General features: G+C 38.4%; 1 protein-coding gene across 6 annotated transcripts in view; it reads left to right on the plus strand.

Moving 5' to 3' along the window:
• TNFAIP8 (TNF alpha induced protein 8) overlaps positions 1-12,920 on the plus strand; it is a 66,302-nt gene extending 53,382 nt beyond the window's left edge. For 4 of the 6 annotated variants that reach the window (XM_040580282.1, XM_040580283.1, XM_040580284.1 and 1 more), the window contains one exon: positions 11,062-12,920. In XM_040580282.1, coding sequence (XP_040436216.1) covers positions 11,062-11,627 — 566 coding nt within the window. In that variant the 3' untranslated portion in view covers positions 11,628-12,920. Of the gene's footprint in view, positions 1-7,072; positions 8,461-9,938; positions 10,142-11,061 lie in introns of those variants that run through there. The other 2 variants (XM_040580279.1, XM_040580280.1) reach the window with 2 other exon arrangements.
• Positions 12,921-14,557: the final 1,637 nt, after the last annotated feature.

Below are 14,557 nucleotides of genomic sequence, written 5' to 3' on the forward strand. Positions count from 1 at the left end.
TGCACAGACAAGCTTCCACTTAATTAACTTCATTAAGGTGTGTAGAAAACTTTGACTTTGAAAAATGCAGAAATTCCATTGGTTTAAAACTTAAAGCTTTTGCTTTTACTATGTCCACCTTATGAAACTCTTCTACAAAGATAATTTTATTTATAGAAGGAAGAAAATTTTGGTTTAATATTCGCAAAAGCAAGTACACGACACTTGAGAACATTTCAGCTACTGATTCCAAGGGCTGCTTTTTCCTATGGGCAAAAGAGGAAATGAATGAATATTCCTGTTCACTTAAAAAAAATTGTAATAAAAATATTCCCTTAGAAGTAGTGATTTAGACTTTACTTCAGAAACTAACAAAGAACGTGAAACAATGAATTGTGAGTTTGAGCAGCTGTGAACAGAAATAGTGGGTACTTCAGGAAGGGGTAAGAATAAAGTTCGGCTGTGATGTCTACATCTGTGGTAAGATGTCTTTGCCAAGCCCACAGCCTTGTCTTCAATGCTCGAGATCGGAGATTTAGAAGTCTGTAATGCAAGATGTTATGTTTAAACTAACCTTTCTTTGCAAGCAGTTGTTTTTTTGTAATCAATGGGAAGAGACGTAAATTATGGTGGATTTTGATCAATGCGTTGTGGCTTGTTACGTAATGCCGTGCGGTATGGGAGATGAGGGTAGCAGTATCATCGTGGGGTGAAAAGAAGCTGTTATTTTTATTTCAGTGCAAAATTGGTGGTGTTTAACCACCTAAGGCCTTTCATTCTCCGAGTTCAATTCTGCATTCCCTCCTTCTTACTTGTTGGTTAATAATCATGAAAATCTCAAGCAAAACAACCTTTCCTGGTGGTGAATATCCCTTCATAGCTGATCAGTGCTGCTCGTCACCTACTTAAAAATGCCATTTGATGCCAGTGTACAGTACAGAAGCCAGACATTTAAATTCTGCAGTAGTCAACAGCTGTAAAAAAAAGTACATTCAATCTCCTGCGCCATGCCCTAGGGAGTGAACTACAAAATAGATGCAGGTTTTACAGAATCACATAACAGTTGAGGCTGAAAGGGACCTCTGGAGGCTATCTAGTTTTAGTCAGTCAATATATTTGCAACATTTACAATTAAATAGGATTGCTAGTGCTCTGCTAAATACCAAATTTCTGTTTCCGAATAATACTACTTCCTGACATAAAAGAAAGTAACAGTGTCACAGATACTGTTTAACAAGAAGATACAATTTATAAGAAGAACAAGTTGCTAACAGGAGTAAAAGACCTGTTTTTTTCTCTTACGCTTTAAATTCTACTAGGATTTAATGACATCAGTGAAAGCAAAACCAAACTCTTAAGGCACATGGGGAGGTGGACCTGTGCTTTGACAGTCTTAGTTTATGCTTGAGAGTTTAGATGTTGTTAAGGCAAAGATTTTAAAGGTGGGGTTTTTTTTCCAAGTAAGTGTTACAGAAGTACTTTGCATACTTTATCAGATGTTCTGAGCATTGGTTTCAAATTGGAGATGCAAGGAATAAACCAAACCAAGTAAAACAAACAGGAGTCAACGCAAGGCCTCCAAAAGATAGGTTGTGCATTTGAGCCGTGGGGAGCCTGTTCTGAACTGACAGCAAAGGGGGTAAGGGAATGAAGGAGATAAAATACTCTCAGCTTACATTCTGGCTTTTGTGTGAACCAGTGTGGCCAGCAGGACCAGGGCAGTGACCGTCCCCCTGCACTGGGCACTGCTGAGGCCGCCCCTCGAACCCTGTGTTCAGGTCTGGGCCCCTCTCTGCAAGGGGGACGTAGAGGGGCTGCAGCGTGTCCAGAGACGGGCAGCGGGGCTGGGGAAGGGGCTGGGGCACAGGTCTGATGAGGAGCCGCTGAGGGGGCTGGGGGTGTTCAGTCTGGAGGAGACTCCAGAGGGACCTTACTGCTCCCTACAGCTGCCTGTCAGGAGGCTGTGGGCAGGTGGGGGTTGGTCTCTTCTCCCAGATAAGTAGGAACAGGACAAGAGGAAATGGCCTCAAGTTATGCCAGGGGAGTTTAGATTGGATATTATGAAAAATTTCTTTACGGAAGGGGTGGTCAAGCACCGGAACAGGCTGCCCAGGCAGGTGGTGGAATCACCATCTCTGGAAGTGTTTAAAAAAGGCATAGATGTGGTGCTTGGGGACATGGTTTAGTGGTGGACTTGGCAGTCCTGGGTTAATGGTTGGACCTGGTGATCTTAAAGGTCTTTTCCAACATAAATGATTCTCTTATTCTATGATTTCATTGCTGGAAGTTTGCATGAAAGTCCTGGTAGATGTACTATGGATACAGAGGGAACAGGCTGCGGCTACTAAATACTGGGGGGGCGGGCAGGGATTAAAACATAGAGGGTGCTTTATTTTGCCCTTTGTGGAAGAGGAAAATAAGGGAAATGCATGTTAGCAGTGGCAACGGAAAAGACCACTATGGCCACCAAGTGTAGTCCTCCATAATCACAGGTATCATGACTGACTGGTGGAGAAGAGTAGACAAAGCATATATTGTATGTACAGTCATGCATGTAATGCCAGAAAACTTACCCTTCATGCTATAAAACAGGAAGGCAGGGAGTGAAAAATTTACAAACTGCAAGAGAGATAAAGGGTGTCACTAGCGTCCCAGGCCAGAAGAACAGTCAGTATCTGATAAGTAAAATTCTTAGATGGCATATTTTCTTGGTTTTTAGAATCTGTTTCAGTGTTGATACTGAAAAAAAGAATATACTAACCTGACACCTGAGACTTGAGTGTCCTGGGAATGATTACTGGGTTTTTTTGTCTATCTGGCCTGTAGCTGTGGCAGTCTTCACCATCTCAGAGGTTTCTTTAGAAAGACAGAAATCAAATTATGTGCCTGTGGGGCACGTGTCACTTAGTGTCTCAGGGCAACCAGGGGAAGATACAAGACTATATATATATAAACAAAACATAAGCTAGAAATCCAGCCTTTTTTCAACATTAAAATGAAAGAGGGATACTGGGGGACTCCCATGCCATCTGCAAGAAACAGACAGGGTGGCGTACAGGTCAACATTGAGAACAGAGAAGCCCAACTAGAAATGCATGGAAAACGTTATTTTCAAAGCCTTTGTAAGATTATTCACAAACCTGTCATGTGAACTCTCTGAAGCCTCTGCTGTGGCTTCCTTTACATGCTATTGAAAATATATGCCCTTTGCATTTTGGCAGCCAGGTTTTCTACCTGATGCTTGTAATTGAGTTCCCCGTTCCTCTCCTGCCAGATTGCCATCTTGTTCCGACCTTCCAGTGAATTATATTTTTGCTACATATAACTTAAACTTCCTCTTAACTTCCTCTCCTGCCCCTATGTCAAATTCAAGTCTCTGCAGTAGATTCAAAGTTCCCCAGGGCTGCTGGTCTCAGGACTTTCCCTTCTGCATTACAGCCAGATGCTCTCCTGTTGCACTCTAGTTACAAGGCATTCTTTTTGCCAGGGTGGTTGTAAGAGCAATTAAATGTCTTTTTTAAAACTTTAACTTTTGATAAAACATTCAGTTCTAATGACCATATTATTTTATTGGAAGTGCCACTTGGGTTAGTAAACTTGGCACTGTTGCCTTGCTGCAGTTTGGTACGTGTTTCTGCAGGCTGGATTAAAAAAACCCAAAACAGTACCTGTGCCATTTGCTTGATAAGAAGGACCTAATGATGCTTTATTTCCTATGAAAAGATTTGTGCAGTATTACTGTTGAGCATGCAAGGACACCTGGTAGATACAGAGGAACTTGATATAACCCTGAAATAGCCAAAACTGAAATACACAGGCTGCGTGTTTAATACCACAGCACCTGTTGTTACATTCCAGCAAGGATAACAAATGGTGGCAAAGGAGTGAAATACCAAATTAAGTTCATGACCCCTCTCTGTGTGACTGTCATTTTCTCTGTTTAATGTCCAACATATTTTAAATTCTGCTTCTCTAAGAGCAATCATCAGAAGTTAATCTGATGTTTTTTCTTCTTGTTAAAGCTGCACTGTTCATTAAAATACATGCAGAAGCTCTAGGAAAAATGGCTTTTAAGAAAGCTTTTAAAATTTCTAAATCAGCTACAGTATATGTATCATGTGATACAGAGGGTGACTGTGGGAAGCACAGGCATGCAAAACCAGAATAACTTGTTGGCACAGACTGCTCTCATGGGACTGCAAAACTCTGCACATACATTCGAGTTGGATATAGCATCTTTCCTTGCCACACTACCCAGCCTTAACCTCTAGGTACTTTCTTTGGCAATTCTTCTCACCTCTTGATCAAAAAAGTATTTTGTTTTCCATTTTTTCATGGTTTGTTTTTGGTTTTGCAGCTAGAATGTGGGTCGTCTTTTGCCGTTGGTCAAATTTTGGACATTTTAGTACAATAAAGCTAGGATTAAATAGCAAAATCAGGAAGCATATATAACAATCTATGTGTTTTGCAAACCTACAGGCAATTACTTCTTCAGCACTTAATATTGAGTCGTTCCCACAGGTGTTTGCTAGTTTTTCTTTTATCTTGCCCATGTTCTTGCTGGTGAATGTATGCAGTATGATTACAGATTAGACATGCAGTGGATTTCAAAAAAGTGCTTGATTAGCCAGATTTTTTCCAAAAATTGATTAAGTGTTGCTTCAGAGTGACTTGCAGCCTCAGAGCCGACTTCCAAATTCAGTCAGCCTGCTCATGCAGTATTTGCTATGCATTAGGTGTGGCTTCAGATTGGGTATTTTTTCTTTTGAAGGTCTTCCAGTGTGAATGTTAAAATTGGTACACATTGTTTGATGTATTAACATTCTCATAGTATGCTCAGTTTGTAAAGGTTATGGTGAGTGAGAATTTAGTACAATTTACTTGTACTCATTAAGAGAACTGTAGGCAAAGGTTACTTACCTTTATGAATGAATGCTTTGTATGCACTGAAAATTTGTTTCAACTGTTTTCTAGTTAAAATTGATACTGATATATAAATTGCCCTTTTTTAAAAACAAGGTGCCAAATAAAATATTTGCTCTTCAAATAAGGAACATGTGTACCAGACTCAAAAAAGTAGAGATGTTATGTGTAAGAATTAAGTACTGTATAGGGCCCTTGTTTGTTGAGTTGGGTTTTTTTCTACTTCTGCTGTTTGCCCTCTGGGTTTTCCACTGCCTGATCATGCTTGCCTGTGCTATCTGCCTTGTTGCAGTCCTTTTCGCAATAAACTCTGTGGCTGGTCTCTTCTAACCCCTGCCATCAGTCAGCTTAGAAATTGCAATCCCAGTGTCTGAGGCTGAAGAGTGAAAGCTGTCAGAGCACTGTCTGGTCTTGCAGGTCTGGTACAACCTTCAGTTTTCATCAGCTTTTGAAAAGCCAACAAGTGAACAGATGCTTGCAAACGCAGAGACTGGCCAGTATGCTGAAGTGGCTGTCTGGGGACTGCTGTGTTTTGGGAATGATTTCTACATTGCATCTACTGTATCTGTGCTTTTAGAAAATGTAAATGTGTAATGCATCTTTCACCCAGGAAACTTTGAAGCACATGGGTAAGAATCACAACACTGACTCTTCTGTTTAAAAAAAACCAACAAAACACACCACCAAAAAATGTTCTTTGAAACTGTGACTCACTCAGGTGGTTATTAAGAAGCAGCTACAAATCATGGTGGCAGCTAGAAAAATCAGCTTACCTTATTCATATCTGAAGAATCCATAGTGTATGTCCCATCGCTCATTTTTTTTAAATCTTATTGTCACATAATAAGCACATTATGAAAATTGTTACAGCTCTGGTAATAGGCATATGACTCTATTTTAACTGCCTGTTCTGTGCTTCAGGACTTGTTCGTTCACTGATGCTAGCTCTTGCAGTTTACCACCATTGGAGCTTTACCTTACTGAAGTCATGTGTTTATACATGAAGTCATATATTTATACACCTCAGCTTACTTTTTTTTTTTTTGAGGTTTCTGGTCTTTATCATTCCTGAAAACAGGGATAGCTCTGTAGAGACCCAGAAAGCAGAAGGCACAAGAAACAGTAAAAATTCAGTGTTGTTTTTTTTTTTAAATCCCTTTATATCTAGTTGATCTAATGACTTTGGAGGTGTATGACTCATGGTCACATACACTCAGAGAGAATAGCGCTGTCAAGTAAGCTTGATTTCAAGTTGCCTCCCTCAGGGAAATGATGCTTTCTCACTCCAGGAGTCTGACTGAACATGGAATTCATATGGCATGCGCGGGCTTTTAGCTGTTGTTCTCACCCACGGCCTGTAGAGAGGCAAACACACTTGTCCACACAGGATGCCTGGCAGGAAATGCGTTGCCACATTTCTCAAAAGCTACACGATACAGTCTTTTAAATGTTGCCTGAAGTGCTGTTGCTGCTCTTACCTCATAATCCCATGCAAGTGTCCTTTGTGCCTTGCCCAAAAAATCCTGTCATTTTTGGACCTTGCGCTCCCACGTACTGGTGCAGTACATGGTGTGCCAATCACTACAGTGAGAACTGGGTCACGTGCAGCAGTGACTATTAATCGCTTCACAGTACATTTTCTGTTCCACAGGGACTGTTGTATCAACATACCAGGTATGTACGCTAGAAATGCAACCCACGTCAGAAGGCTCAATTCTTGACTTGCCTGTGGAATGGAAGTTTTTACTGGGTGGTTTTTTCCCGGTCTTTCTGTATTACAACAAGCTTAAAAATACTCAGTGACTCAAATATTCATTGTCAACGTACATGAGTTTGAATACACTCAACAGCAAGTGATGTTGAATCTACCATCAACTGTTATCTCGTGGAAGAAACACTCTGCCTTGATTTAAGGCAGTGAAATCATCTGAATCAACTCTTTTTTTTCCCAAATACTTTTTTAGATCAAACAGAACCAAGATACAGGTGGTTTGGTAATAGGCATTTGCCTGAATACAATGGGAGGTGTACTAGCTTCCATGTCAGGGAAAAGTCAGCATCACAGCCTTAAGTAGTAGGGTTCTTGTACTTCTGTACCAGTCTGCTGAGAGGTTATTAACCCACAATTCTCAATTTTCACCAGAAGTTTATATTTCCACCACAGTTTTAAGGAAACTTAAAAAACACATGTAAGGTAAAATATTTTGAGGAAAACACATCCGGAATGCTACAGGCCCAATATTTATTGACTTCAACAGGCAAGATACTGATGTTAAGCACCCTGCTGTTGGTTGCAAAAATTAAAAGTTTCAGAATTAATGACCTCCCAGCTTTCACAGGAGGCAGTCTCTAGCAGCTTGTTCACTCCTCTGTATCATAAATTAGAAGACTTTGCAGATGTGCCCATTATCGCTAAGATCCTGTATATTTTGAAGTAAAGGAGGCAAGGTTTCCTCTGAGAGCCTTTCGCCTTGGACTGCACTCCCCTGTGGAGGGCAGCTCTACTGAAGATAGTCATGTTTATTTGTTTACATTGGACAAAAAATGACATCCCATTGATTTCAAAGGGGTATTTTTTGATGAAACACTTTTTAAAAGTGAAGTGTAAAACTGCAGAAGAAAGAAATAGGAAATGTAAAGAGCAGTCATGAGGAAAAACTATCTGTGAGATAATGAAAATTAGTGGGATTACCTGCTTTCATTCTGGGTCTACTGCAGGCCACCAGAGAAGTGGCACGGTTTGAGTGTAACGTGCAATGATAGGACCTGTCAGCACAATAGGTGTGGTCAGAGGTTTGTACATGCTGGCCAGCTACTGTGGTCACTCTTAAGAAGTGACTGCGTACAGTCAACCCTGAGCAAATGAGGCTGGTTTAAGTAGTTCTCTGCATGTGGATTTACAGCCTTATTTTTTAGGTGCTCCGATCTGAAATTGTAGTTTGAAAGGTTTGAAAGGGGGTTCTGGGCTGTGCTCACGTTGGGAACAGGGGGCTGGTGACAGGTGCAGCCAGTGGCCACCCCTCCCCAGCACCCTGTGATCCATGAATCAGGCATCTTTGATACATGCAAGTGTCTGCATTTGCAGATACCAGGTTAACGTTTTAACCTCTTCTTGACACATCCCTTGCTCTTCCGAGTCACAGGACCTCCTTCTCCGCCATTTCTGCTAATTGTCCCGGGTGTCAGTTAGCAGTAACAGCTATTGGTGTTGCACTAGCTTGCTCAGCAGCGCAATTTCCTTTCAGCTCTCTTTTCAAGGAAGTGAAACCACTACGATGTATTTTTGCATTCTGAGGTACCAAAGCAGCATGAAGCACTGCAGGCGGGAGAGAAAGGTAGCTGAGAAGAGCTCCTGTTATGGTGAGGGGCAGAACCCCACGTTCACTCTGTGATAGCTTCTGACAGCATTTCAAAGCACATCATAAAGTGTGTGCTGGATTTAGCAGAATAAATAAGCCTCAGACCTGAATAATAATTTAGCAGAATAAATAGACCTCAGCTGTTTTGCCTCTCTTTCTCCTGTGAGCGTTAACAATTGCAATTCCTTTTGATGAACAAGTAAGTAATAATTTTATTCATTTTTAAAGAAGTATGTATGTTCAGTCTGAAGGAGCCCCATAATCTTACTGATTAAACTCAGTTTTATTTAAGCAATTGACTGAAATACATTTTAGGTTTTTCTGCTGTTGATAATGAGGAAAAATTCTGATCATAAAATACACTTTCCTTTTTGGATTGACTGAAATGCTCAAGTATGAAATGTACGTATTTAGCGACTGAATTAGAACTCATGTAGCAATATAGGGAAAATGAGGGTGACCTCTGGTGTAGATAGAAAATAGGCCATGCTGTGTAGTCCCAAATATTGGGACAGTTTTTAGAGACATACCATTGAGTTTTAACACCTCTTGTAAGTGAACAGTTCCTGTTTTGCTTAGCGATGGTAATTAGATGTGGAGCTCTGCTTTGTCAAATGTTAAATTACATAATGTAAGGAGGTTTTGTTGGCAAACTGTAAAACTTTTAGAAAACTGTCATCATGTTTTCAGTTTCTTGAATTTGATACTTTGCCGGCTGTTACGTGTAAATTGTTAGAACCGTAGCTTGCATGACTCAGGAGGCAGGTTGCAGATTTCTGTTCAATTACAGTGGAGCTTCTGTGTGATATAGTTAGCACTTTATAAGAACATGTGCAGAACATTTTAAAATACGTATATATTGTAGGGGGGGGGTCTTTGCAAATTTATGGAAGGTACTTTGAAACAACTACTGCTATTAGTATGAAAATCTGTATAACTTTGTGGACTGTCAGAAGATATCTTGAGCAATTAGTAAATTGGAAGGCTTTGAGAAATAAAAGTTATGAAAGAACTATCAATATGCCTGTTTTGGAGGGAAAAAGCTTTTGTTCATCTATAGATTTTTGTAAAGCATTGGCAGTTGAGTTCTAGTATTTGACCACCCTTTGAAATTTGAATTTGTTTTATTTGAATGGTAACAGTTGCAGGTTTATGTTAAAAACAAAAAAAGTGAATCAAGTATTTTCAGTTCTGATTGACTACTTAGCATCTTCAACGGCTTCCTGTATCTTTGTGGTTGAGAAACATGCCAGTCTTGTGATCTTGAGTGCTTTGCCCAAGATAGTTAACAATGGGTTCTTTGGTTTTTGAGTGTCCTCATGTAGTAAAGATTTTAAAAAATGTACTCAAACACTTCATGCTTCAAAACAAAATGCATGTATGCACTGAAAGTCTTTAGAAACAAATCCGCCTGAAAGTTTCTGAGGTAACAAAAAAGGCACTTGTTTTAACTTTGTCAAAGCTATTTTAAAAGAAAAAAATACAGATTTGTTTTACATGTCCTGAAAGACAAGTTCCTTCTATTTGCTGGAACCCTAGAGGCACCCTGTGTCTCAACACACCCAGCTGCCCAAATACAAACAGTTAGGAGAAAACCTTTTCCAAATTCAGGGGCTAACTGTTTGGCATCTGCATAGTTTTATGTTTTTATTAAAAGAAAAAAAAAAATGTTTCCAGGCCCTGTGTTTTCAAAGCAAACCCTCCATATGTGAAGTAGATGTAAGCAGATGAAGCTGGAGACTCCAGGAAAGCTGCAGTATAAAGGCAGCCATCTCCCACACCATTCAACCCCAAATATGAATTCACATGTGCCTTAGTGGAGAAGGAGCTGCAAAAGGAATGTGCTGTAAATAGTTGACACTGGCAACAGAACATGAGCGGTAACATTTCACAAAACAAGCTTCTGAAAGAACGTTCTGGGTCTTTTAAGTATTTAAAGAAATTACAAACTGTTCATTGGGTATATTGGTGCAAGCAAGCATAGTCTGGGAGGTGGAAATCTTTTCTAGGATCTACTTTATTGGTCTAATAAAAGGTCTAAAGGAGGATTTCTGTGTAAAGTTATGCTAGCAAGTGTTAGGGCAGTACCTAGACTGTTCATTTTTGGCTATTTCTGCATTAAGTATAGGACATAGTGTTACTTTATACGTGCTTTCTTTCTGAAACGTAGCTTCTTTACATTGCATCCAGAGAATCTCAGTATTGTTTGCTGACAAAGGATTTTTGTGTTTGTATTATATTTTTAACATATATCTGTACATATGTAGAAATAGATAAATAAAAATATAATAGATATGTAGGATCTGAATTAAATCATGTAAAATGCTAATAAGGAAAAAATCTTACAATAGTTGATTCACTGAATTACTGTCTCTAATGGAATTGCAGTGGTAATTGACATGACATTGGGATAGTCATGGCTTCAGATTTTGTTACGAATATGAGAATCAGATCAGACTTAAAACTCATTTGATCAAATAAGGCAGGTTTATTCCCTCAATTTGAAATCACATGAATCCATACATAGGATATAAATACACAAAAAACATTTTTTAACATGTTCTATCTCATTACATGTTTTCTCAGAAGTAAAACGCTCTAAAAGAATGTAAACCTAAAGACGACAGAATTTTAGGGATTGGAAAGATGGGGGTTTCTGCAACTATGTACATAAGTTTTGCATTACTTTTGTGCACTTAGTAGGACTAATACAAACAGATAGACATGCAAATATTCCTGAATTTACTGTCCATAATATGTCTAATATGAAGTATTCACTGCATACCTTTCCCCTCCGCAGTGGCCACAGATGTCTTCAACTCCAAAAGTCTGGCCATTCAGGCCCAGAAGAAGATCCTTGGAAAAATGGTGTCCAAATCAATAGCAACTACTTTGATCGATGATACGAGCAGTGATGTTTTAGATGAGCTCTACAGAGTGACAAAGGAATATACACAAAATAAAAAGGAAGCGGAGAAGATCATCAAAAACCTCATTAAAATAGTCCTGAAGTTGGCAATTCTCTACAGGAACAACCAATTTAATCATGATGAAATAGCGTTGATGGAGAAATTCAAGAAGAAAGTTCATCAGCTGGCTAAGACTGTGGTCAGTTTCCATCAGGTGGATTATACCTTCGACAGGAATTTTTTGTCCAAACTGTTGAACGATTGTAGAGAGCTACTTCATGAAATCATTCAGCGTCACCTAACTGCGAAGTCACATGGACGCATCAACAACGTGTTTGATCACTTCTCTGATTGTGAATTTTTGGCTGCCTTGTACAATCCTTTTGGACCTTATAAACTCCATTTGCAGAAACTTTGTGATGGTGTCAACAAAATGCTAGATGAGGGGAACATATAAGTATACCTGTGCATTATTTGTAGATGGCACACTGTTGATTTATGAAGGAATAAGGGAGCATGCAAAAAAGGTTTTTTACATTATGAGAAATATTTCCAAAATATCTTTTATTAAATTGATTCCTTATTATGACCTATATGCACAGTCCATCTGGAAGAAAGGCTGCACATGACTTTTTTTACTGTGCTTTTCCTATAGAAACAGCTGAATAAAGAATAAACCAGAATAGTCCAAATAGAGTAAGAGTCTGCAAGATAGATACACAGAACAATATGCTGTCAGACAATCCACATCTTTCATAGATGTACAGCATTATTTCTAAACTAACAGAGTCCACTAATGTTAGTAAGAGACTATCATGGTGATGGTACACTCTATAATTTCTTTATATGTGAAGTATGTATATTTGATCGATTTGTAGTCTTTTATGCTCTCTGCACAGATCATAGCTTCCTAGTGTTGCTCTTACGAAGCAGTCAGTTCTAAATATTATCAGTGATGCTGTCATGTGGAGTCTTCACAGCCTTGTTCATCTCTGGCTCGGTGGTGTCTCCTGTCTGCAAGGGAGAATCTGCCAAACAGAGATCCTTATAGGCCCGTACAGATGCTTGCTTCTTTGATATTATGGGGATATTTGAGGAATAAGCTACAGTAAATAGCCTAACTGGGGAAGAGTGTTCCCTAGAAACCACCTGTGGTACATAATTTTAACTCTGCCTTTGATAAAGTAAACCATAGTGACTTATCTGTGCAATTCCTTAAGATACTAAGAATACTGCTAGTAGAATAGAATCAGTCTTTTGGGTTGGAAGGGTCACAATTCTTTTTTGGAAAGGTGTGAGTCAGTATATTTTATATACTAGGCTGATGTGTATGATGATGTGAATTCAGAAAGCTTGATCATCTGAAAATAAATTCCAAGCCTATTTGCTTTGTGTACAATGAAACTAGAAACAGAAATTAGTTTTATTGTTGTGTTAGATACTATTTAACTAATGGAAAAATGGAATCTTGAATAATCTTTTTTTCTTCTTTTCTCCCCTCCTACATTTCATCCTTCTTTTTCTCCCTCATCTTCTCCCTGTCTTACCCTTGGGGGATAAAAAAAATAAATGTGACTTTCTAGACACTGTAATGTACTTAAAAGCATGAAGTTGATACATTTCAAATACCCGAAGGCTTTTTGTTAGGAAGCATATAAAGAATTTGCTGTTTATTTAATTGCCAGTGTTCTTGCTGTTTGCTGTGTCCTTTTGTTTTAATAAGTAAACCAAAGAATATTTGCACTCTGAACTTTTCATGCCTTTTTTTTCCCCTTGTTGCATTTTAAATTATGAAAAGCAAACTGGGCCTGTGCAGGCAGCATTGCAGCCTCTAACATATGGCTTAAGCATTACTTGTGATTTTTTGAGAGAGAAAATTCACTTTTATTCATGTATGTTTGGTCACTAGGCTCTGAATATTCCCAGAAAGGTGCCAGAGAAATGTGTGTCCAAAATGTCAACTCATTTTATACAAGCCACTAGTGTCCAGCAGAGAGACAAAATTAATGTACTACTAGGCTGGAACAGCTGGGAATGTAAGGATAGTACACTGGAACTTGCCAAGAAACAGATTATTAGCTTGACATCTGAAGGAATACCATTTTAAGATCCCTTCCCTATGTTTTACTTAAAACAGTAAATATGTTGTACTTTTGTCCATCAGAAGTCATGTATAGGAATGCAACGTCATGAGGAAAATCCCACATATTGTAAAGTTTCTGATGTATTTGCTCCACCTATTTCTTTTATTTCCCACCTAGAAAGAGAAAGCTGTTTGTTTTCTTTCCAAAGTCTTCTCTGAGGTGAGAATAAGAAGGAACTTGACTTCTAGAAATTGGAACCATTTTCTTTACAAGTCCTGTTTCTAAATGATGTTTTGATTCTCCAAAATAGCATAGTTTATAGTGAGTGGTAGCAGTGACTGAAAGTAGGACAGGATAGCACCTTGTTTAGAATCAGGCATAATAATACGTGTAAATAATAAAATGGTGTAAACCATGACACATCTTCTTCAGCCATGACCCAGAATATTTTGACTGCTCAAATCTGAATTTTCTCTGAGACAAAAATTGCTTAAATGGTCTTTGTACATAGTTGGCGAACACCTACTTACATGTGTATGAGCCATATTGTATTCAAAACTACGTATATTTTCAGTAACACAGTAACTTCTTACTCAGCTGCATTATCTGGCCATTTACTTTCTAGAAAAAGTAAAAATTGTGCATGGAGATCTGACTATAAGCATAAAAATTTGACAACTAGTATTATATTTAGCTATAGTTATATTTAGCTCACAATTTAGTTGTATTCTTCTGAGATGTTGTAGGTATAGTTCTTGTCTGGCATTCATTTTCAGTTACAAAGAAGTGACTTCTGCAATCATGAAAGAAAAAAAATTGTACTGGATTTCCAAAGACCTACCTTTATAAATAACACAACATAGCACTCAAGCTGTGTACTTTTGCAGGTTTTTTCCCCCCTGCAATATACATAAGTAGTGGCTTTAATTATAAAAATTCAGAAATAAATTGATAGCATTTTTCCTTGTAATACACTTGTTGTATTAAAACATTGACCCTGTAGCAGAAAGTTAACATGACTTTAGAAAAAGTTATAGTAGTACTGTTTAATTATGGGTAGCATAATGCTATTATGCTGTGTTGTAAAACTGATGCAACACTGTTTTAACAGGGTAAAAGTCACTAATATATTAAAATCCAATCATCATGGATTCATTTTACAATAGGCTTTTAAATCTTAGTACCCTAGGTGGTTTGTATTTGTAACATCCTTTCAATGTTTAGCTAATATGTAGGGCCTAATGCCAACAAAATGTATGTTGGTGAAGCTGTGGAAGTTAAAACTAATGTTACAAACTTGTAG

This window comes from Falco naumanni, chromosome Z (assembly GCF_017639655.2).
Source record: "Falco naumanni isolate bFalNau1 chromosome Z, bFalNau1.pat, whole genome shotgun sequence".
Lineage (NCBI taxonomy): Eukaryota > Metazoa > Chordata > Aves > Falconiformes > Falconidae > Falco > Falco naumanni.